Genomic DNA, 24,832 nt, shown 5'->3' on the forward strand with positions numbered 1-24,832 from the left:
TCATCCATGCTGGATACCCTGCTGGTACCCAGACTGAGAACAGGCACACTTTACTGTCCTCCTTTCTCTCTGTGAAAAGCTGCCATCACACGGTTTCATTTGCAGTGACTGTGATACCTAGGCATGTGGCCTGCTGTGGTGACACTTGTACTTCCTTCCCTTCTTTCTCTTAGCTCCATTTCCCCCCTATTAGCGACGTTGATGGTATAGTGGTGAGCATAGCTGCCTTCCATTTCCCCTACAGGATATTTGTTAGTGTACACACTACTTCCGCTTGCTGTGGAGCCTAGGCTGGTCATGATCCTCCTGCCTCAGCATCCTGAGGGTTGGGATGACAGGTGTGTAGCAGTACACTTGGCTTTCCTGAGGATGTGGTTTGTGGATGTCCTTTTATTGTGGCCTAGGTTTAGTCAGCTAGTCCCTCCTGGCTGCTGTCCCGTTGTCGTCCTCAGTGTGGCACCTCCGCCAGCCTTCCTGTTCTTTACAGATAATCAGTCCATTTTCTGCTCTACTGTGCGGTGTCTGCCACCCTTATGCGCCTCCACCCAGCCTCAGTTTCCCTGCTTGAATCGGAGCTTATGGTTTGGAGAGTTTTGCTCTCAAAATCCAGAGAATCTGTGGCTTGCAAAATATGGGGTCGCTTTTATGTCCCTGTGTGTCCACTTCCTCCCTGCGGTGCTGTGTCCAGAGACCCTGTTTGTGGTTTGCACACATATTCAAAAGCCCCAGCCACCGGCGGGCACATCCAGTGTAGTGGCGCACATGAAGCAACAGCTAGCCAGCTAGCCCGTCAGTGACCACGGTGATGACTTCGGCTGTCAGCCCCTGGGGTTGTGTGGAGTTTGAGCGGTGACAGACTCTAAGGGTACCTGTGCTCTTCTTCAGTTAGCAAGAGGTGTGACAAGCAGCCTGCCTATACCCCAACCACCACAGACCACCAGCCGCACCCCAACTACCCAGCCCAGAAGTGTAAGTATGACGCTGTCTCTGGGCAGCTGCTGCAGGGGAGTCATTCCTGGCATGCAGAAGCCTCGTCGTGTGTTTGTGTGTGTCTTCGTGGGCGTGTCCTGTTCTTTGAGTCTTGTCAGTCTTCCTGTCGTCTGTACCTCTCACCGCCTTTGCAAGCTGCCGTAGGACAGTGTAGGGTTGGCGTTTCGGGGCCTTTGTTTTGTCTTAACCGGATACTGCATCTCCCCTGCCACAGTTGAACTTGTCAGCCAGCATCCTGCACCCAGGCCGCTTGAGGCTCAGGCCAACAGACCCTGGGATCTTGAGTTCTGTTTCTTCAGTGTGCCCGCTGATCTTGGCTCCCCAGAGCTGGAAGGACTTGGTGGTGTGTGACTACAGCTATGGCAATCCCTCAAAGACATTCTGGAAGATTAAAGTGGAACTACCCGGAGTAGGAGCTCACCTAAGAGGGCGAGTTGGAATTGCCTTTGACTGTTAGAACACTGCCCCCTTCTGGCTGAATATAAAAGCAACTGGAACATTCTCTGCCCCGGCTTTGTGACAGACAGAAGTGCCGTCCCTTAGGGGCAGCGACAGCCTTCCTCACTGGTCTCCTGCCATCTCTAAGCTTGACACTCCAAAGCTCTGGAGAGTTGGAGAATCTGGAGCTCAGTGAGTGGTCTAAGCAGTTAGGGTTCTTAGTGGACAGCCATTAAGGCTGTCATTGCAGCCACCAGCGCTGCCCACGGATTGGGGCCATTGTCCCCTTCCGAGATAGCTTCCGGGGCTCTTCCTTTAGCTTCCTCTTTGCTTCCTCAGCCACTACCTAGCTTGATGCCTGTATGTCCCCAAAGCCATCCCGGGTATCAGTTGGGGTCTGTTTCGGTCACTGACCCCTAGCATGATCCTTACTGGGAGTCTGTGGGGTCCATGTCCAGGTAGGCTTAGCCTTCTCATCTGGTCCTCATTTCTTCTCTTTTACCATCTCTTCCTGGTTTGAATGTGAGTCTTCTAAAATTAACTAAGAGTCCTGTGAACATCGGTAAACCATGTGCCAGATTCTAAGAGTGCATGAGCCCTGTGGTATCATTCAGTCACTTAACAAGGGTGGGGATTCCCCGTCATTGCGACACCACCTTCACTCTGGAAGCGTACCATGTACCACCCTGCTGGTCTTCCAGTTAGCCGTGGTTAGAGCCTAGAAATCAGCTGTCCCTCTGCTCTGTATACCTACAGATAAGGATTTCAAGGTAGCTGTGGCGCAGCCATGGTGGTTTGTACAGCTGGCTCCCGACTGCGGGATGAGTTGAGGGGAGGTGGGCAGGGGAATTGAGCTTGCCGTCTTTCCTCCACAGACCATTCCCGGAGCAGCAAGACCGGTTTGTGGAGCAGCAGTGAGGAGAAGCGAGGGTCAGCCCGCTCTGAGCACAGTGCAGGGACCAGCACGAAGAACCTCATGCCCAAAGAGTCTCGGGAGTCTCGGTTAGACGCCTTCTGGGACTAGGGTGCATTGTGAGCCAGGATACCTCCCTGTGGGGGGACACCAACCCAAACAACAGGAAGCAACAGAAACTGGAGAACAGCCACCTTTCAAATTCCCAACACTCAGGCTTTGCCCGTGGGCTTGGCTGCAGGGCAGCGACTTGACTCCATCCCAGCATGGGCCTCGGCTGGGACTGCTGGACCTTGTGAGCCCAAGACTTTAGGTGTAAGTAGGTACACTTTGTGACGTCACTGACCTAGCCTACCTTTTTCATATCTATACTGACCTTAACTTATAAGAAAAAAAAAAACAGAAAAACAAGTTATATATAAAAGAAATCTACAACGAAAAGAATGTTTTTCTAATCCAGAGGGCTGGCTAGTTAGCTCTCTGGTATCACTGTGGTGTCAGGGCTGGGCCCGGGAATGGCTATTCTCACACAGGTCCTCCTCCTTGGATATCCAGGGGTTGGGGGGGTAGCCACTGCCGCTCTGCAGCACACCACGATCGGGGCTCTCAGGCTGTGCTGTCCTGGACCCGCTACACCAAGCCATCGGCCCCTCGCAGACCCTACAAGACGATGTTATGAAACACAAGCTCGCTGGGCTCGAAGGACACAGAGAGAAGAGTGTGTGTTTGTGATTTCAGCTATGGTTCCCCAAGGGGCAAAGCAGCCTGCTGTTTCTGCAAGGTCCCCATGAGCAATCCCTGCTCCATCGTGGATGCAGACAGCATTCATGTGGGGATGCCCCTTCTTGCTGCCGAGTGCTTTCCATAAACACACAGATTCGTGAAGAGATAACACGTCTCATAGCAAGGACTCAAAAGCAAGGTGCACGGTGAGGACACGTGAGCCCGCGAATGGAGCATGTATGTATTATTTATATGCTGGAGTTCTACGTTTTTATGTAAGCATGAAACACAGGCAGTGTGAGAGAAAGCCAGGACCAGTCATGCTGTCCCGTTAACGCTACGTCTGCTGTAGGTTCCCATTTTGTATGTTGTGTAAAACGAGCATCGATCGAAGCAACAGGTGATGTGTGTATATGAGAAAAATTAATTGTATATCATTCCAGTACATTCCGTTGTACATTTTAGTCTTCGTTTACTTTCTCTTCATTGTTGCTAAGAGAACGCAAGCTGTGCATTGTCCAGCTAGTTTACCCCTACTAGAGAAGAAAGGAAGAAATGCTGGAGGAGAGCAGGAGAGAAAGAACATTCGTGAATTGCAGTTGTCAAAAAACAAAACAAAAAAACAAACAATCTAGCCTAGCTGGCCTTATTTGGGAAGCGTAACTGCTTTTAGCATATGGGAGTATTTTTTCACATTTTCTTTGTATAAAATTTGTATTAAACTTAAATATCTTTTTTGATGATGGTGTTTCTTCATGACTGAGCCAGTGGTCTCTCGCGGTTACAATCTTTTGGGTTCTCTCCTCTCAATGTCCCAGTTTTTTCAGATTCTTCACCTTTTTTCTTTTTTTTTTTAATTAAACTTTTGACAAAACAGTTTGATCGTGACAGTCTCCCATGGGTCAGGGTGTGGCTGTGCCAGGTTTGAATGGCCAAGCGCAAGAGGAAGGTTCCCCTGAGGTCCTGGGCACCCTACTGGAGTGGCCTGGGCAGGAACTTTCTTCCCTGCTAGAGTAGCTGCATTCTTCCTGAGGCAGAGGGCTGGACCACCAGCATCTCCAGGGCCAGGCTGGGAGCAACCGGGCCATCAGCCTTTGGCTCTAGGCCAGATAGTCCCTCTTGGAAGGCTGAAGTTTCCTGTGGTTTTCTGTGTAGGAGCCGTATCTGTTGCCTGGGGCACATGTGTGCACACACGGTACCTATGTGTGGGTGTGTGCATGTACGCACAGATGCTCAGTTGTGTGTCCCAATGGGGTATGAGTTCTGAAGGGGAGGGTTGATGCTGTTCCTGTGTCCCCAGGTGTTAAAGGGTTGTTGAGGGGCACCCTCAGAAAACACTGGCCCCTCTTCTCCTTTGCCCCTCATTCTCCATCCCTCAAGCCTTCCGCAGAGGAAAAGACTTGAAGAATTGACTTGCCTATTCATGGGTAGAAAAATGGTATTTTTTTTGTTTTGTTTTGTTTTTTAATGTGAAATTTAGGGCCGGGAAGGGTGCTTGCCTAGCATGCCCAAGGCCATGAGTTTGCTCCCCAGCACTCCATAAAACTAGGGGTGGTAGCACATGCCTATAATCCCAGCACTTGGGAGGGGGAGGCAGGAGAACCACAACATCAAAGTCACCCTTGGCTAGGTAATGAGTTTGAGACCAGCCTGAACTACATGGGACCCTGTCTCAAATAAAAGAGTGAATTAATGAATGATATGAATCTTGATTTTTATCATTTATTCAACTGCCAAGTGCAGTCACATGCCTTCTGCTTGAAGATTTGAAAGGGTTCGTGTATAAAGACCCTTCCAGCCACCCTGCCTGTCTAGTGTCCTCAGGTGTCCCTCAGTGTCACGGAGCATTTGATATCCTTCGGTCCCCTGGTTTCACTTAGGATTTCAAGTACAGGTCCAGAAGGCCCTCATTCTTTTTACTCTATCATGTGGACAGTTGTCACTGTATGTCCCCAGAGTTGCAGCCCAGAGGGCCAGTGTGTGGCAAGTAGGTGGGGACACAGCTGCAGGCTTCTTGTGACCTGGGAGTGGGCAGAGGGTGTTTGAGGTGCCCTGTGTATCACGTGGGCTTCTTATTGGAGCAACATCCCAGGCCCCCGGTTAAGCATTTTCAGGTGCCAGACTCTGAATCTGCGCATGAGAAAAGGTCATGAAGAGGCTGAATGCACACAAGTGGCCACAAACCTTCCTGTTAGCAAAAGGGTAGAGGCTAGCTAGCCAAACTGGTTAGTGCAATCCATTGCTCTCGCCACCTGGTGGCCGTATGCAAAACTGCAGCCCATAGCCTGGGGACAGAAAAGTGGGTGGAAGGTGTTCATTCCAGCTCTGCGGTTTGTCAAGCCAAGCATGGGGTGGGTATACAGTGATGACCAAAATCTGATTGGTCTGTCCCCAGAGAAGCAGCATTCTCGCTGGAAACAAATAACCACATATATCACGTTCTAGGTGGCTCCAGTTGTTGGAGTCATGCCTGATGATGGCACCTATTTTTTTTTTTTAAATAAGATTTGTTTATGTGTGAGTGCTCTGTCTGCATGTATGCCTGCAGTCCAGAAGAAGGCATCAGATCCCATTATAGATGGTTGTGAGTCACTGTGAGGTTGCTTGGAATTGAACTCAGGACCTCTGGAAGAAGAGACAGTGCTTTCTTCTGAGCACTGAGCCACCTCTCCAGCCCCCTCACCTTGACATTATTAGAGCATCTCTTATAAAAAATTATTTACTATATGTGTGTATGTTTGGGTGTGTGACTGCCCTGGTGTGCATGTGGAGGTTATGGGACAACTTTGTGGAACTGGTTCTCTTCCTCTGCATGTGGTCCCAGAGGCTGAACCCAGGTCATCAAGTTTGGCCACAAGCACCTCTACCCAGTGAGCCATCTTGCTGGTCCCTCAGGCAACAATTCTTTTTGTTTTGTTTTTCTAGGAAGGGTTTCTCTACGTTGCCAGTCTCGAACTCACAGAGATCTGCTCGCCTCTGCCTCTCGAGTGCTAGGGCGAAGGGTGTGCGTTGTTACGCCTGGTTCAGAGTTTTAGGTTTTGAAGTAAATATGCTAAGCTTTCTATATACTTGGGTCAATTTTTGGGGAAAAAGAGGAGTAGAATAATAGGACTTATGTGTTCTGTGAGCCAGTGTGCAGGTGTGCTGCTCTCTCCAGCATCTGGGGCCGCAGGAACACAAGCTGCTTCCACCCTTGGCTTACCTGGTACAGCTAGGGAAGAGCTGCAACCACAAACCCACTTCTAACACTTATTAAACACCTACTGTATGCCAGCCACAGGGCTGAGCTCTTGACCCATCCCCTCTGGAGAGCAATGACGGTTTGAGGCTGAGGTGGATCTTGGGGTAAAGTGAGCTCCGGTTCCCACTGTGGGAGAGACTTCAACTCTCAAGCCTCAGTGTCCTCAGTTCTAAAAAGGGGTGACGGGAACCCCTGTTTCCCAGAAGCATGCGTAGTCCTACAAGAGCAGCAGCTTCCAAACTGCCTAGCTGTTATCCATGATGGAAGTGTGTGTGTGCTGCAGCCAGGCAAGCAGGGGCCTGCCTCAGGCAAGAGACTGAGGCAGGAGGATTGCTTGAGCCCGGGAGTTCAAGTCAGCCTAAGCAACACATGGAGATAGATCCCCAGCTCTGAAGGAAAGAGCGAGGGAGAATGGCACAGTTCATTATACATGAGACTGGCGGCGGTGGCGCACGCCTTTAATCCCAGCACTCGGGAGGCAGAGGCAGGCGGATCTCTGTGAGTTCGAGGCCAGCCTGGTCTACAAGAGCTAGTTCCAGAACAGACTCCAAAGCTACAGAGAAACCCTGTCTCAAACAAAACATTACCGAACATGAACAACACTCATACTTAAGTACAGGATGTCACGTCTACCTCCTGTGACTGACAAGGAGGGGGCTCATCTTGGCTCAGTTTGATGAGGGATGCAATCCGTAGGGTGGCGAAGAATGGCGGCGGGAATGTGAGGTGGCTGCTCAGGAAGCAGAGAGCAGACGGAACGTGACACTTATGGCCGACCCCTTTCCTCCTGGGGGCTCCACTTTAAGCTTCTGCATCTCCCAACTTTCCAGCCAGGGCCACATGGTCCTTGTTTTCCAGCCTTAATGTTGAGTAGGTGTCACAGACCGCCATTTGGGAAACACTGGTTTGGAACAAGCCATGGCGGATAAAATCAAGGGACTTTAAATTTACAAGAAAGATACTGCGGCTCAGGTACCATGTGACGTCAGCCTGTGACGTCACAGCTGGGAGTCCAGCCTAGACTCCCATGCAGAGCCTTCAGCTCATTCGAACAGCCGCTGTTCACAGGCTAATATTCTCTCTCTCTCTCTCTCTCTCTCTCTCTCTCTCTCTCTCTCTCTCTCTCTCTCTCTCTCCTCTCTTTCTCCTCCTCTCCTTCTGTCCCTCCCTCTCCTCCTTCCTGTCTCCCTTCCTCTACACCCTTTCCCTCTCTTCCTCTTTCTCTGTCTCTCTCTCCTCCACATCCCCCTTCCCCTCACAGTGACTAGAATACCCAGTCTTCTGTCAGAAGAGACTTAGTGCCCATTTCTCGCTACAGGCGTTAAATTTTGGTTTTTGGTCCCAGTCTTGAGACAAGGACTCAGTTTGTAGCTTAGTTTGGCCTCAAACACAGGACAGGCATGTGCTACCATCCCTAGTGTAACGTAGATGTTTAAAGCCAGTGTCTGATCAAAGCTGACTTACCACCATTCTAGAATGAGCCTCCAGGTGCAGTGGTTCACATAGGAACACTTGGGAGGTGGAGGCAGGAGGACCAGGACTTCAAAGGCCAGCCTCTGCTGCCTGGCAAGTTGGATGTCAGAGACTGTCTCAGGGAACCAAAACCAAAACAATCTAAACTACGATGACCAATTTTATCGTGGAAAAGGAGAGTTCACGTTTAAGTTTGCGTTGCTGTTGGCCCACCATTTCCGTTGTCTCCAGAGACAGCGTGTCTGAGACGGGGCCACTGACAAAGGTGCCCTTTCGGGTAGTGCTGCTCTGTGGCTCTGCAAAATCCTGTCAAGGCCAGGTTCATTCTACTGCTGGCGCCTGGTCCCACAGCTTGGCCAGTTTGTGGTCACACTGCCGCCTGGTGGTCACTGGTGAGCATAGCACCACTAGTGCTGACTGCCCTGTGGAAAGTGATTTATTCTTTCTATCAGTCATCAATCAACCTATAAGTTTTATTTATCTATCTATCTATCTATCTATCTATCTATCTATCTATCTATCTATCTATCTATCTATCATCACCCAACTTATAAATTTATCTGTCATCTTTCTATTTTTTTTAGACAAGGTCTCGCTAAGTAGTCCAGTTGACCTTGAACTCATGACCCTCCCTCCCCACCGCCCAGGTAACAAGCACACTTAGCAAGTCCAGATCTTATTCAAGGCTGCATCTTAGTCAGAATACACTATGGGTTCAAGCCACCACATGACTGTACCTGGGGACATTCCACAGGAAGGAAGCTAAGCACCAAGGGGACATTACAATTGAGCCCATGTGCACCAGGCCCAGAGACAGAAACCAGTGCAGTGGAGGTATGGAGCTGAGGGGGCAGGAGCAGGCAGGCCTTTCGGACTCTTCTGTTTTGATCCGTGTGACGTAACTACCTCAATGGAGTCGTGTAAATACATCATGATGGTGAGATTTGAGATCTGTGCCATAAAGTTTATGTTGCTCATAAAATGAAAAACCTAATAACAAAACTTGAAATCCAGGAAGGAGCCCTGCCACCAGGCCACAATATTCCCTTCAAAGCCGGGTGTGTGGAAAGCGTCAGTTAGACCACACAGTGGTCTACATCCTCCCAGGTCTTTTCACGAGATTTAAAATAAGATCCCCAATCCAAGGCCAACTGGGTTCCACACATCCTCTGCTTTAGCCTTGGGCCCCCAGCACTTTCTTAGGGTTCCTTTGTCCTATCCACTCCCCCACTTTCCTGTCTTCATTCCTTTCCTTAGAAGGATTTCTCTGGCCTCCAACCTTCTGTCTGTCATCTGCCTGTGTCTGTCTGTCTGTCTGACCACAGTCCACTCCCATGGCTGCCTGTCTACCTTCTTACACTCTGCTTCCGTTTAGCTTCCTGTCTGATCCATAAGCCATCTGACATCTGTATACCCAGCAACCACTGCACTGCTCTCAGTGACCCATCAGCCTTGGGATGGGGGTCCAAACGGCATAAAAAGGAGACAGTGAGCTGAGCACCAGTGTTCGTCTCTCGGCTTCCTGTCTGTGGTTGAGCGTGACCAGCCGCTCCCAGCTCCTGCTCCCATGCTTTCCCCTCTTTGATGGACTGCACCTTCCAGGTGTGAATAAGATATGCCCTCCCTTCCTTAGGTTGTTCTCATCGTACATTTTGTTCCAGCAGTGAAGAAAGTAACCAACACGCCTTCCAAAGTGACTCATTGATCATTTCTTCCCCATCCCACCATCTATCCGTTATTTCTAACTAACCACTAATCCCAGCTATTGTTCCTCTGTTCACTTCACCCAACTGCTCATCAGCTCCCCCAACCTTCTGTTCATTCATGCGCCCACGATCTATCCAGCCCTCCAGCTCAGCACTCAACAGAGGTCCCTAGCCATCCACTCATCTTTGTCTTCCAGTGGCTCAAGTAGCCGTTCACTTGAGCATATACCCACTCCTGACCCACCTGCTTAACCATACAGTAGCCATGACCCACCTGACCACACACCCAGCCATCTCCAGCTCCACGGCCACTTAGGGCTAAATTCTGAGAAGTGTGCTGTTAGGTGATTATCATCACGTGACCACGACAGTGCCCTGGTTTGCTTTCTGCTGCTGGGTGAAAGCACTGACCAAAAGCAACTTAAGGAAGGAAAGGCTGTATTCCGCTCACCCTTCCGGGTCACAGTCCACCGGCGAGAGACGTCAAGGCGGGAGCATAGACACAGGAACTGAAGTGAAGACCATGGAGGAACTCAGCTTACTGGCTTGCTCAGCTGCCTGACTTATATAGTCCAGGCCCACCTGCCTAGGGATGGCACCGCCCATAGGGGGCTGGGCCCTCCTACTTCAATTAGCAATTAAGAAAAGGCCTTGCAGGACTTGCCCACAGGCCATTTTGATCAGGCCAATTCTTCCTTTCCAGGTGACTAGGTTTGTGTCAAGTTGACAGCTGAAGCTATGCCATATGGCATGCGATCTTACGAGACCACTGTTGTGCGTGCCTTCCTTTGTCTACCGAAATATTCTGTAATGCAATGTGGAGTCTAATCAGGAAGTGCCTACCACACTTGCTGACGGTCTTCTGGCAACAGTCTTCTAACTCTGAGGCTCCCATGACAGTCCATCTTCAGTGTGGCTCCAGGGACCCTGTATTTTCCTTCATGGAGGAGCCCATGTGTCAGACGGACTTGGTCCTGCGCAGCGACAAGCTCACAGTGTCCTCAGCACCTCTCTGATATCCTTCCTGCCCCGACACTGACTCATTAACCTATATCCTGTCCTCATCAAAGCCCAGACCCATGACGAGCTAGATGGACGTGGCTTGACTATAGAACATTTGGCAGCTCACTACCCTTTCCCTAGGTTGTTTGCTAATAGCTCACCATTGCTGGTGACTTTCCTTTGGGGACCAGCCCTTCAGCTGTCTGTTCTTGAGGAAATCCAGCCAGGAGGACTAGAGTTCCCAGAAAAGAAGTCATTGTCTGATCGGGAGCTCTCATTAAAGGCTGGCTCACAGTGTAGACGATTGCTGAGAGCCCAGTTACAATTTATCTTAGGCAATTCTTAGCCCCCCAAACAGCCATTTCTTGTACCCAACTGTGCCTGACCTTTGTGAACGAGAGTGGAAACCTTTGAAATGCGTTGACAGACCACAGGTTCCACCAGCGCGAAAGCTGAGCGTCAGACAGCAGGAGAGCCTAGCTCTGCAGCTACCCGTCCACCTGACGCTCCCCACAGTGCGCATTTAAAGATGTCTGAGTTTATGACCTTCTTTGCTCCGTTGTTATGAGACTTCATGAAACTGTCACCGTGCTGGGATATGGAATTTGGGGTAATCTAATATGTACCCCTGGGCCATGGCTGCAGAACAAACTGTCTCGTATGTCCTTTGAGGTGAGAGCTATGTGTTTCGTTTTAATGCCAACATCCCTAAATCTAGCTTCTTGGACAGAACATGGCTCAGATTTGGTCAAGGAGATACAGATACTGTGTGCTGTAGCTGAGGCCCCCTCCCCATGTCACTGAAACCAGTTCAGGTTCAAACTGGATTTTATTATTTTGCAACTTGAAAAGGTCAACACGTGGAAGCCTAAACAACAGGTAAAAGTCACCACAATCTTCCAACTTCAAATGTAAACGTGGCTTTATTTAATGCCTGTATCTATCAGCACAGAGTACCTCTTCCTTCCCGGGGTCCCCCTTTTCCTACAAAATAAGATGGCGGCATAAGGCACGCGCACACTGTCCACATGACATCAGGGAGGGGCTTGGAAAAATGAAAAGGAAGCAAGAGGCATCCCCACAGCCCCAGACTGCCTCCCTCACCAACGTCCACTGAATGATTGTCCCTGAAGCACAGAACTGGGAACCACCGCACGGCCAGTTTAGAACCCCAAACCAGACTAACAGCCAAGAAACCACAGCACAGGGACCAGCGGGTGACGTGAGGGATGGGATCAGTCCATAAATAAAAACAAGAAACCAAGATGAGCTGCCCCCGTGTCCTCCCCAGCTGACCCTCCCTCAACTGGGCCTCTGGGTTTCAGCTACAGCCTGACTCTGTCCCCAAGGGAAGAGAACACTTCTGAGAAGGCTGTGGGACGCGTCCCCTGGTGTAGGGCCCCTACCCAGAATCTGGTGTCCAGGGCTCTCATGGAGTGAGATGACGGGGCCCCGGAGGTGGGTGGCAGGCGGGGGCTGCCACCCTCCCTGCTATAGATACTCCAGTTCCAGAGCGTGCCTCAGAGCCTCCAGGTCGGCATGGCAGGATATCCTCCAGAAGGGCATGTTGTGCTACGGCAGAAAGCATCCGGTTAGGTGTGTTCGAACAAGTTGCCCAGCCAGCCTGGAGGGTCCCAGAGCACTGGCAGGCCCCATGTGCCCAGCGTCCCCCAGTGAGGCCCAGCCTCTCTGCTCCCCCAGGGCACAGCAGGTGCAAAACATCTTGAGAGGCAGCCTCTGGGTGGCAGTAGATGGGTTGGGGTGGCCCAGAGACTGGTGTAAGTTTGTATCAGGCCTTGAAAGAAGAATGGGGGTTTCTGCTCTGCAGGTGCCTGGCGGGGGAGGGTGTCCCAAGAAGGGTATTCCTAGGCCAGTGAAGAATGTCAACTGGTTTCATCTTTCCAACTTGTTTTCTGAGACAGGGTTTCTTACTGAGCTCAGAGCTCAGCTAGACTGGGATCCACCTTTTTTTCTTTTCTTTTTTTAAAAATATTTATTTATTTATTTATTATTATGTATACAATATTCTGTCTGCGTGTATGCCTGAAGGCCAGAAGAGAGCACCAGACCTCATTGCAGATGGTTGTGAACCACCATGTGGTTGCTGGGAATTGAACTCGGGACCTTTGGAAGAGCAGGCAATGCTCTTAACCTCTGAGCCATCTCTCCAGCCCTCCACCTTGTTTTCTTAACGCCTTCTGCTCCCCCCCACCGCAGTGCCCAGACACACACACACACACTTTTTACAGATACAGAGAGCGTGAACTCAGGCCCTCATGTTCACCGTTTTATCCGCTGAGCCATCTCCCCAGCCCTGCGTGGTGAACTTAAAGTTTGGAAGGCACACTTTGAAAAGACTTTCTTCTTTCCATAGTGCCCGTAGCCCTTCTGGCACCTGGGCAGCTCCCTGATCTCTCCTCCAGCCCTGCCCTGCCTACCCTGAGAGCACCCTTGCCTGCAGATCTTCAGCTCACGTCTTTTCTCCCTGCTACCTGCTCAGCTCACACGCTGTCCTGTCTTTGTTCATTTCTCAGTGAGGCCCGCCTTGACCGCTACCTGGACCTGTCACCTGCCCCCTCACCCCACTAATCCCTATGTCCAATCTCTGTTTCATGCCCCCACCCCAAGCTATTGTTACTCCCTGTCATGCATGTTGTACTTCGGGTCCTCGGTCTGTGTGCTGGCTGAGTGGTGGGTAGCATACAGTAGGTGCTCAGTCTGTGTGCTGGCTGAGTGGTGGGTAGCATACAGTAGGTGCTCAGTCTGTGTGCTGGCTGAGTGGTGGGTAGCATACAGTAGGTGCTCAGTCTGTGTGCTGGCTGAGTGGTGGGTAGCATACAGTAGGTGCTCAGCTAACACAGCCCTCATACTGGCTGCAGCATCAGAGGCCATTGTTCTGTGACAAGAGGGGACAAGGGTAATTGGAGGAAGAAGATGGCAGCTGTGGGCCCTAGGTCAGGGGACCTAGCTGAGCTGGGAGGGACAGACTGAAGTCATTCTGTCAGGGAGAGAATAGCAGGGCGGCCTCCTGGGCTTTGCCTCTTCTCTTTCCCTGAGGGACCCTAAACACATTTGCATTTCCTTGGGATATGTTAAATGGCAGTGAGGGGAGAAAGCAGGTCCCTGAACTAAGCTTAGGGACATTAACTAGGAGCTTGCCTGGCCTTGGGGTGGGGGTGGCAGCTCTCTGGGGTGCTGTTGACAGGACCAGATCCAGGGTCCAGGCAGCTGTTTCTTTTCCAAAAAAGCCCCTGTGCTCTGCTGGAGGCTGAGATCACAGATGTGGGATTGTCTTTTTCATTAGCCTAATGCTGCCTTTATTAGCTGGGAAGCGTTCTTGGAACCTGCTGCCCCTGAGCATGAAATAAAATGCCCGCACGTGCGTTGGCCCTGCTGATCCACAGTGTCCCTGGGGTCCAGAACCGGGCCAGGATGCCAGGGGCAGTGGCCAGAGCCATAAGGGGGATTTGTGGAGGAAATTACTCGGGACGGATCTGCAAAAGTGAGCCGCCTAGGAGAGCAGAGCCCGTGTGTGTGTGTGTGTGTGTGTGTGTGTGTGTGTGTGTGTGTGCGCGCGCGCGCGCGTGCGCGCGCGCGCATGCAGGCGTGCCACCCAAGGCCGCAGGTACCTTCTTGGCTCCTTGCTCTTCTTCTACCCCGTCACCTATCACAATGTAGACAGCTTTGCGGCCAAATCTCTGCATGATTCTCTCGAAGCAGCTCTCCTTGCCTGCACGGAGTGGAGAGGAAGAGAGGAGATCAGAGCTCCGAGTTCCCACAAAGGGTGAAACAGTGTAGGTGGCAGCTATCCAGGACAGCCACTGCCACCCTGTCATCTGTCCTACAGCAAGCTCAACACTGCAATTAGCTTCACTGGAAGGTGGCCAACTCCAGCCACCCAGAGAATCTGAGCAGCTTGTCCCAGGAAGAGCCTGAGCAGTGTGGAAGGCAGGTTCCCGTCTATGGTGCTGCTGTTTGGGCCTTGGCAACATACACTAACAAAGAAACCGCTGCCCTGCCCCTTTAGTCCCTATTATTGGAAACCCAAAATGTACAATAGCAAAAATGTTTATATTGTTGCCAAGTGTGTGGTGGTATAGGCTTGCCATTTCAGCTACCTGAAAGGCTGAGGCAGAAAAAACACAAGTTTAAAGTCGGCCCCTATCTCAAAATAAAAAATAAAGCTAGGAGGGCTGGGGGATGTAGCTCAGTGGTAGAACTTTTGCCTAGAGTGAGCAAGGCGCTGAGTTCAATTCTCAGAACCACGGAAAATAATCATGTTGTTTGCCCACAATGAAAAGTTAAAAAGAAAGGAAAATGAAGCCGGGTGGTGGTGGCGCACGGCTTTAATCCCAGCACTCTGGAGGCAGAGGCAGGCGGATCTCTGTGAGTTCGAGACCAGCCTGGTCTATGGTCTGCAAGAGCTAGTTCCAGGAAAGGCTCCAAAGCCAAGAGAAACCCTGTCTCGAAAAACAAAACAAAACAAAAAACAAAACAAACAAACAAAACAAAACAAAAAGGTGCAATGACTTAGCTGGTAAGAATGCTCGCTGTGTAAGTATGAGGACCCGAGTTCAGATCCCAGCACCCATGTAACAAACCAGGCACGGTCCTTTACATACCCATGCATGCACACTCACACCACGCCCACATATGTGCAAGCTGACGGGATAGCCGTGGCTTGCTGGCTGCTGGCCTAGCCTAAATAAATAATAAACAAATGAGCCAAGGCCCAGGTTCAGGGAGACACCTGATTCAAAAACGGAGTTGGAGGGAAAGTGGTAGAGGAGGCTCCCTGATGTCCTCTGGCCTCTGCATACACAGGCATGTGCATGTCCATGCACACATACATGTGTACATACAACACACAAAATGCATCATACACACACACAAAATAAAAGAATGCAATTTAAAAATAAATAAAAAATAAAACCATCTCAACTAACTAGATTTTGTGTGTATATGTGGTGTATGCGTGTATGTTCGGGTGGGTGTGCATGGGTGCTCTTGCCCACGTGGGTGCTATGGAGGCCAGAGGTCAGTGTCCATTGTCTTCTGGATCTCTCTCCACCTTAGTTTTTTGAGGCAGGGTCTCTCACTTAACTTGGTGCTCTTCAGTTCATCTAGGCCGCTGTCTGTGCCTGCTCAGTGCTGGGGTTACAATCATGTAAGCTATGCCTCGTTTGTTTTTGTTTTTTTTTGTGTGTACTTTTGTTTTGTTTTCTTGAGACAAGGTCTTACTATGTAACCTTGACTGGCCTAGAACTCGATGTGTAGACTAGGCTGTCCTAGACTCACAGAGATCCATTTGCCTCTGCCTCCTGAGTGTTGGGATCAAAGTCTTGTGCCACCATGCCCAGTGCTTTTTCAGGTGGTCACTGGGCATCTGAACTCGGGTCCCATGCTACCCACTAGGCCTTCTCCCCAGACCTAGGTTTATTATCTTTTTATAATTTATTATTTTTATTTTATATGTGCATTAGTGTTTTGCCTGCATGTATGTCTGGTGAGGGTGTCAGATCCCCTGTAATTGGAGTTATAGACAGTGGTGAGCTGTCATGTCGGTGCTGGGAATTGAACTCTGGTCCTCTAGAAGAGTGGCCTGTGCTCTTAACCGCTCAGCCATCTCTTCAACCCTTTAGGTTTATTTTTTTAAGTCCTGTGCGTTTGGGCCGTAAGAATTAAAAAATGAGCCTCCTCATAAGAAAAAGAAAGCCACCACCATTCCTTGGATTTGTTGAGGAACTCAGCAAGGGGCTGAGAGCAAACAGGGCCCTGTCTGTTTCTTGTCTCTCCAGACCCGTGCTCACAGTTCAGCTCCATTGTTGGAGGGTGTGAGGGTTGTTTGTGGCCTGAGCCCTACTTGCTGGGGGTGAGAGTTCCTTCCATGCCCGACCCCAGCCCCTCCTACCTGTCTTGGTTGCACTGTAGATGTTCTCAATGGGGAATACGGAGCCCAGGCCGTACAGCAGGACCTTGGCCAGTGCTGGGATCAGTTGCGTAGTGGTGACCAACACATTGACACAGTTAGGTCTGGGGAACAAAGGCAACTTTGTGTCAGACCCAAAGGCACTACCAGGCCATTCCTGAAGCCATGGGGCAGGGTGTCATCTGGCTGGGGTGCCTTCAGGTAGGGTGATGCCCAGGGACACTGTTGGTGCTTCTGGCCTGAGGCTGCCTGACCTTGGTGTGTAGTGGGGTGGCGCCTTCCTCATTCATTCATTTATATGGTTTTGAGACAGGATCTTCCTGTGTAGCTCTGGCTGGTCTAGAACTGGCTCTGTAAACCAGGCTGGCCTCGAACTCACAGAGATCTGCCCGCTTCTGCCTCCTGAGTGCTGGGATTGAAGGTATGCCCCAGTTTCCTTCCTTCCTTAGAAGCAAGAATCTATTTTAAGAGCTGCGAGTTCATTAGTTACAAGGCTCCAGGCCATGTGACACAGAACAGATATGGGCCTATCTGGACAGGTGAGGGCTGACTTCCACAGAACAGCACAGTTCTGAGCCTGGAAGTCTCCTGAGGTAATGGGTCTCAGCTACACCCTGTGGGTGCCCACTGGGCCTTGAAGAGTTAAATTCTAGCCCACCCTGGGAAAACAGCAACTGAGAGCTGGGAAGGCCCCTCCACGTGTCCTGCCAAGTGAGGGAATGGAGATGTTACTACTGTGCACGAGTGAGGGGGGCCACTTGCCGAGAGTTGATGAGGTTGAGGGCCTTCAGGGAGTGGGTGAGCCAGAGGTCAGTCAGGGCCTCCAGCTCGGCACGCAGCTGCAGCCACGTCTCTCTTTTGGGAGCGCCTATCAAGCCTGCAGTAAAGGGAATAAAGAGGACATCCTCATGTTAGAAAAAACTCGGGGAGTGGGGGGAGAGTAGTGGAGCTCAAATCATTCTCAGTCAACTCAGTTTCACCAATCTTCTTCATTCTCAGATCATACACTATTTATCCATCCAACTATCTGCCCAGCCACCCAGCCACTCTAACCCACGCAACCATCCACCACCCACCCACCACGACCCATCCATCCACCCACCCACCCACCCACCACCCACCCACCACCCATCCATCCACCCACCCACCCACCCACCACCCATCCACCCACCCACCACCCATCCATCTACCCACCCACCCACCACCCATCCATCCACCCACCCACCACCCATTCATCCACCCACCCACCCACCACCCATTCATTCACCCATCCATCTACCCATCCATCCACCCACCCACCACCCACCCACCCACCACCCATTCATCCACCCACCCACCCACCACCCATTCATTCACCCATCCATCTACCCATCCATCCACCCACCCACCACCCACCACCCACCCACCCACCCATCCATCTACCCATCCATCCACCCACCCACCACCCATCCATCTGACCCGTCCACCCACCCATCCTCCCTGCCCATCCACACCCCCCACCACAATCCATGCAATATTTCGAGATTATCTTCTATGTACTTGGTACTGTGACAAGCACCGAATGTATGGAGGCTGAAGGCTGGAACCATTAAGTTGGACAAAAAGACAGAGCAGAAGACACTAACGACTAACTCTACTGGGCTCTTACTATGCACAGAGCATGTGCTTTTAGTGTGACCTCCTTCCTCTCATCCTCACAGAAGTCCCAGAGGTGGGCACTAATTGTGTTCTGTCCTTTAGATGAAGAACCAGGCCCTGCAAAGGGTTGACACATTTGCTTAGCACAGGAAAGAAAGAACGAAGGTAGTTCTGGTCGCTGACTCTGGAGCCCTACCTGGATGTTTCTGAACTGTCTTTCTCAGCTAAGCTTTCAGATAAAGTCCAGATCCTGTTGAAGCTGCCAGCTTCACCTCCCCGCCAGGGCTCTAGTGTCTTTCTCTTCTAGCCTCAGGGTTCATTCTTAGTCACCACACTAGGTGTGTGCCTACCTCAGGACCTTTGCATGCTCCATTACAGATCCCCATTACTGTTTTCTTTTTATCCTCCTCATCTTTTTTTAAAAAAATATTTATTTATTTATTTGTTTGTTTGTTTATTTATTTATTATTATGTATACGATATTCTGTCTGTATGTCTGCAGGCCAGAAGGGGGAACCAGACTCCATTACAGATGGTTGTGAGTCACCATGTGGTTGCTGAAGAGCAGGCAGTGCTCTTAGCCTCTGAGCCGTCTCTCCAGCCCGTCTGTATCTTCTACGAGCAGATATAGTCTGCCATCTAAGTGACTTTCGTAGTGTTAAGAGGACTCCATGGGGCTCGAGTGTTCTGGGACAAGATGTGACATCAAGGAAGCTGGGAGTGGTTGGGAGACATTTGTAACCACATTTGGGAGGTCAAGGCAGAAGGACCGCTGCGAGATAAAGGCTATCCTGGCTACACAGAAAGGCTCTGCGTCAAAGCCAGCAAAGACTAGGGCGATGACTCAGTAGCTAGCGTGCTTCCCCTGTGCATGCCTGTGAACCCGAGTTCAGATGCCCAGCATCATGTAGAAAGCACCAGCCTGTCATCCCAGTGATTAGAGGCTGGGACGAGAGTGCCCCTAGGGCTCGCTGGCCAGCTAGCCCAGCCTAATCGCAAGCCTAGGCTCCGTGAGAGACCCTGTCTCAAAAAGTAAGGTGGAGAGTGACCGAGGAAGACAATAGACCCAGCTTTCATGTGCACATATCCATTATGTACCTACATACACTTGTGTGCACATCCATGAACACATCCATACAGTGTGCATGAACACACTCACACATACACATCAAGCCAGACAGCCCACTGGTATTCTTGTAGTCATAAACCTTCCAGAACCTTCCAAAATGGTGCCTGGCCCACAGCAGGGTCCAGGAGCACCTAGCTCAGTCTTCCATTACTCCCCCATCTCCTCTGTCTGGCTGGTCACTCACCACCCACATTGTTGCGGTAGGTGTTGTACATTTCCTTCACCCGGCGGTAGCGGAAGGCGAGTTTCCTCATCCAGTCCACGCCGCCATGCACACCTGTACCCAGGCACAAGCTGGCCCCCGGTGCCGTGCTGTGGAAACCATCAGTGGAGAAGTTGTATGTGCTGGAGAGACAGGAGAGGGTGGTATTAGTGTGGGGAGACCCAGGTCCCTGGGCCTGTGGTGGCCTTGGGGTATCCATGGGTCCCTGAATGAATACACTCGGTGCCTGGATGTGGATCTAGAGGGGCAGTTTCTCATTAGATTTTGAAGATGGCTGCATGCTTGCTGGGGCCAAGAAGAGCTCTTGCTTCTGTCTTTGGGCATCAGACTGCACCCCTAGACTCTGTTGGGGAACTCTCGTCACCTCTGCACGCAGTGGACAAGCTTGAGAAAGTCTCCATCTTGGCCCCATGGTATTTTAAGCACCAGTGAACTGTACTCACTGAGGGCCAGAGTGTCCGTAACCTTGAGTCTGACCATATTGGCACGCCTCTCTCATCCCTAAATTTAAACAACATGCCTCAAATGCATTCATTTACGAAAGGAAAGTTGAAGATAAGAGGGATAAGTAAACTGGCTCATGTACCTTTATTTAAGTTTTAAACTTCACTTAAATTTTGAGCTTTTCTTACTCTTTAAACCTTGTAAATTACACTCCCAAACCAACAGGATCTTACAGATGTCAACATCTGTCTTTCTGCAATCAATCAATCAATCAATCAATCAAACAAACAATCAATCAATCAAAGTCATGTATCAACCATCTATTATCTTTCATCTGTCATCTATTTCTTGATCTATAATCTATCAACCATCAATCTTTCTATTATCATTCAGTCAATCATTATCTGTCATCTAGTAATCACTAATCTATTATCTATAACCATTTATCATCTATCTACCTACCTACCTACCTACCTGTCAAACCTCAATTAATCTGTCAATCATGTCTATTATAAAATCAGTCAGTTCTCAATTATCTGTCTGTATCACTGTATCAAGCTATTTATCATTTATCAGTCATCTATCATTTATCATTATCATCTATCTATCAATCTACCTACCTATCTATCAGCTATCAACTATTTATCTATCTATATCTATCTATCTATATCTCATCTATCTACTTGCCTACCTATCTCATGGTAAGGACAATAAAATGGCCTCTCCTTTGAGTCTTTTTTTTTTTTTTGGTTTTTCGAGACAGGGTTTCTCTGTAGCTTTGGAGCCTGTCCTGGAACTAGCTCTTGTAGACCAGGCTGGTCTCAAACTCACAGAGATCTGCCTGCCTCTGCCTCCTGAGTGCTGGGATTAAAGGCGTGCGCCACCACCGCCCGGCTCCTTTGAGTCCTATTCTTTCCCTAAACATCTCTCTATCTATCAAACTCTGTGCTCAAAATCTGGGACTAGGGGATGGTTCAGTGGGTGAATTGCCTGCTGAGCAAGCAAGAGGACCTGAGTTTGGATTCTCAGCACCCATGAAGAATGCAGTTCATGGAGGCCTATGACCTCAGTGCTGGGGGGTGCTTGAGAGGCAGAGACAGGAGGCTCTAGAGTGTTGGCCAGTCAACTTAGCCAAAATTGTAAGTTCAGGTTTATGGATAGATCCTATATCAAAAATAAACTAAAATGGGCTGGAGAGATGGCTCAGAGGTTAAGAGCATTGCCTGCTCTTCCAAAGGTCCTGAGTTCAATTCCCAGCAACCACATGGTGGCTCACAACCATCTGTAATGGGGTCTGGTGCCCTCTTCTGGCCTGCAGACATACACACAGACAGAATATTGTATACATAAAAAGCAAATTAATTAATTAAAAAACTAAAACAAGGTGGAGAATGAAGAAGACATGTAACCTACGGCTCTACACACGCATGCTCAGAAGAACATACCCGCACACGCATGCTCAGATGAACATACCTGCACACAGTAAAATTAATTTTTAAAAAATCCATGTTGGCTTATCCTTTCGGTGGTAAAGCCAAGAATCCAGTTTGACTTGTTCTGAGGTCTCTAAGTGGGAAGGGAACTCCTCAGCTTGGAGCAGAAGTGGGGGGCAGTCTCTGCTACAGACAATGAGAGTATCCATTTCTCTCTTAGGCTACTATGAACACATTTGGAGTTAAGCCAGTGCCAAGCATGCATCCTACCACCGAGTTATAGCCCTAGTCTTTATTCTTGTTAACTTACTGAGACAGGATCTTGCTAGGTTGCCCAGGCTGGCTTTGAACTCACTCTGCAGCCCAGGTAGGCTTTGTTCTTGCCAGCCTTCTGCCTTAGCCTCCCAAGAGTGGGCAAACACTGTATTGCTGAGCTATGCCCAAGCACAGAAGAAGTTTTGACTCCCTAAATTAGAAAAGATCTCTCGACATAGCCCTGGCTGTCCTGTAACTCATGATGTAGACCAGGCTGGTCTCAGACTCATAGAGATCCTCCTGCCTCTGCCTCCCGAGTGCTAAAATTAAAAGCATGAGCAGCCATGCTTGACTAGACCCCCCCCCCCCAAATCCTTACCTTAAATCCTGGCCATTGTCATCAGATGAGACATCATCCACGTGGATTTGGTCACAGTCCTGTGGAAACACGATAAGGACAAAGGCGTTCCAGTTAGTCTGAAGTGGAGCTGATCAATATTTTGGTTTGATTTTTTTTTTTTTGAGACAGGTTGAATGTAGCCCAGGCTGACCTTGAACTTGCTACGTAGCAGAGGATGACTTTGAGCTTCTGATCCTCTGCTTCCAAATCCCGAGTGTCGGATTATAGGTGTGCACCACCACATCTACTTTATGCTGTGCTAGTGACAGGACCAGGGATTCAGGCCTCTTAACCAAACACCAACAACTGGGCTATTCCCAGCCTAGCACCTTATTCATTTATTCATTTATTCATTCATTAATTTATTTATTTATTGGTTTTTCAAGACAGGGTTTCTCTGTGTAGCCCTGACTCCTGGAACTTGCTCTGTAGACCAGGCTGGCTTCAAACTCATAAAGATCCTCCTGCCTCTGCCTCCCGGGTGCTGGGATTAAAGGCGTGTGCCATCCTCCCCCCAACCCCCCGGTTGGCGATGGTTTTAAGAGTGTTTCCTCAGATGAGGGACTGTGAGCCCTGGAGCTGGCATTCTTGGGAGCTGGTCTGGGTTTTGTCCCGAAAGTTTAAGGCCTTGCCTTAAGTATTAGCCGCTTTTCTCTTTGGTTCTCATATGAATAAGCACGTGGCCACGAAGAGATACCAGGTAAGTGACCAGCTCAGCTGAGTGACCTTTGCAAATGAAAAGGTCGTAACTAGTGTGGCTTTGGGGGACACCAAGGCTCCCCAAGTCTCTAGGAAACGGTGTCACCTGGTCATCAGGTGGGTGCTAGTTAACTTTCACAACACAGTGAGATCTGTTTCATCCAGGCTCTGCAGGCCACCATGTGCCTTAGGTTTCCCTCCTGTCTTTAATCCCGCATTACCAATCACGTGGACTGGAGGACACCATAAAGCAAGATGCACAGATCTCTGTCAACCCAGAAAGTTCTATGAACAGCGCTGCTCTAGGAGAAAGGAATATGTCAACATCCGACTTCTGGACTAGCTCAGTGAGTTTTTTCAGGGAAGGGCTTGTTAGCTGGTCTAGCTGTATAGCCCATTCTATGCTGCAAAGTGTGTGTGTTCATGCAAGCTTGTGCGTGCACACACGTGTGCATGCTAACTCATGTGTGTACACGTTCTTGTGCACTCACCCATGCAGGTGCATGTAGTGGCCAAAGGCTGATGTCAGAATGGCTTTCATCTTCTTTTTTTTTTGTTTTAGAAAAATTGGTTCTTTCTTTCTTTCATTTATTTATTTTATTTTTATGTGCATTTGTGTTTTGCTTGCATGTATGTCTCTGTGAGGGTGTCGGATCCCCTGGAACTGGAGTTACTGACCTATGATCTTCTATGTGAGTGCTAGAAATCGAATCCGAGTCCTGTGCCAAGAGCAGCCAGTGCTCTTAACAACTGAGCTGTAGGCCCAGACCCTCCCAAAGTATTTTTTGAAATGATGGCCGGCATTTAAAGTAAGGGGACCTCTTTCTGAGTTCCAGGACCGTGTCATTTAGAACTGAACTTGGCTGTGCCCCAGGGCCTGGAGGTTCATCTGCAGTTTCTCCCATTTGGCTTAGCCTCACTTGATCATACAGTGTTTATCTGGCTCTTCCCCTCATAGCTGGCCTGTATGAGGAAGGGTCCCAGGACCAACCCGCCTGACAAGTTGGTGAACAGCTCTCTTCTCCTGAGATAGAGTCTTACGTAGCCTAAGTTGGCCTCTGACTCACTATGCAGTCAAGGATGATCTCCTGCCTCCACCACCTGAGGGCTGGGCATACAGTACAGGGATGGAACTGAGTTTCGCGCATGCCAGGCAAGCACTCTGTCAACTGAGCAGCATCCCCGGCCACCGGATGATTGGCATTTAAGATGCAAGGCTGACTCCACAGACCCAGGCACAGAGGACACAAAGTGAGCACCCGGAGTCTCACAGCGCTTGGCAAACCTGGCACAGAATGCCCTCTCGGGCCCGAGAGCCCTGCGGGGGTCAGACAGTGCCCCATATCCCTACCCTCCTCCCCTGTCAGGTTCCCAGGGCTTCCCTGACGTCAGGGGAAAGGCACGCGAAGAGGCTCTGCTTTTCTCATTTGTGAGGGGATTGTCGGGGGCGCTAAAGTGTGACAACAGTAGCGATCGCATTTCGAACTTCATAAAATGCCGTGACACTTGCTAGACGCTACCTCATACTTCACCAGCTGACCCGGATCAAGTTACCCTCCAAGCCAGTGGTGCCAGGGCCACCGGACAGTGCAGAGGGCAGGGGACCTGACTGAGCTTTTGTGGAGTCAGACTGGTGTCCCTGATTATGCTGTGCACCCCCCTAAATGTGGGGTAGTACTCAAAGCTGAACTCACTATATAGCACATTCTCAGGGCCTGTAGGGAAATTCTGGTCTAAGAATTCCTGAGATCTGGTCCTGAGATTCCTGTAGGGAAATCTCAGGTCAAAGAGGGAGGGACTACCCTGTGAAGGGTTTTACCGGGACCAACGGGCAAAGACAGGCAAAGGCTTCCTACGGCCTTGACACAGGTAAGATGTTGTAGGCTAGGGAATCTGGGCAGCGAACAGTCATTCAATGTCAGCTTATTGGTGCAGTGAGAAACAGGGGTACCCCTCCCCTTCCATCGACGGGAACAGAGTGGGCTGAACGGTTCCTGTTTGGGGAACTCCAACCTCATAGCCCAGAAGACAAGGGCAGGCCTTGAAGGTGCTCGCAGGATTCCAAGGCGTCTGGAATAGTGGAAAAGTGGCTAAGGAGGAGACAGTCGCTGTGGAATCATGGGTGTGGTGATAGCAACCCACTAAAATACGTGCTATTTTAAAAGGACAAAGAACAATCTAGAAGTCTGGGAGGAA

The 24,832-nt window shown here is 50.0% G+C and overlaps 2 protein-coding genes across 22 annotated transcripts in view; one reads left to right on the forward strand and one right to left on the reverse strand.

Annotated features, from left to right (window-relative positions):
• Zmynd8 (zinc finger MYND-type containing 8) overlaps positions 1 to 3,804 on the forward strand; it is a 97,143-nt gene extending 93,339 nt beyond the window's left edge. For 14 of the 20 annotated variants that reach the window (XM_038329425.1, XM_038329428.1, XM_038329433.1 and 11 more), the window contains 2 exons: positions 886 to 969; positions 2,304 to 3,804. In XM_038329425.1, the coding sequence (XP_038185353.1) occupies positions 886 to 969; positions 2,304 to 2,452 (233 nt within the window). In that variant the 3' untranslated portion in view covers positions 2,453 to 3,804. The remainder of the gene's footprint in view (positions 1 to 885; positions 970 to 2,303) is intronic. The other 6 variants (XM_038329440.1, XM_038329443.1, XM_038329446.1 and 3 more) reach the window with 1 other exon arrangement.
• Positions 3,805 to 11,977: 8,173 nt separating this feature from the next.
• The window catches only part of Eya2 (EYA transcriptional coactivator and phosphatase 2), a 91,111-nt gene continuing 78,256 nt past the window's right edge, over positions 11,978 to 24,832 (reverse strand). The window contains exons 10-15 of one of the 2 annotated variants that reach the window (XM_038330702.1): positions 21,917 to 21,975; positions 19,367 to 19,527; positions 17,178 to 17,292; positions 16,398 to 16,519; positions 14,116 to 14,216; positions 11,978 to 12,058 (exon numbers count right to left, since the gene is read on the reverse strand). In XM_038330702.1, coding sequence (XP_038186630.1) covers positions 11,978 to 12,058; positions 14,116 to 14,216; positions 16,398 to 16,519; positions 17,178 to 17,292; positions 19,367 to 19,527; positions 21,917 to 21,975 — 639 coding nt within the window. The remainder of the gene's footprint in view (positions 12,059 to 14,115; positions 14,217 to 16,397; positions 16,520 to 17,177; positions 17,293 to 19,366; positions 19,528 to 21,916; positions 21,976 to 24,832) is intronic. The other variant, XM_038330703.1, reaches the window with a different exon arrangement.

This window comes from Arvicola amphibius, chromosome 5 (assembly GCF_903992535.2).
Source record: "Arvicola amphibius chromosome 5, mArvAmp1.2, whole genome shotgun sequence".
NCBI classification, from domain to species: domain Eukaryota; kingdom Metazoa; phylum Chordata; class Mammalia; order Rodentia; family Cricetidae; genus Arvicola; species Arvicola amphibius.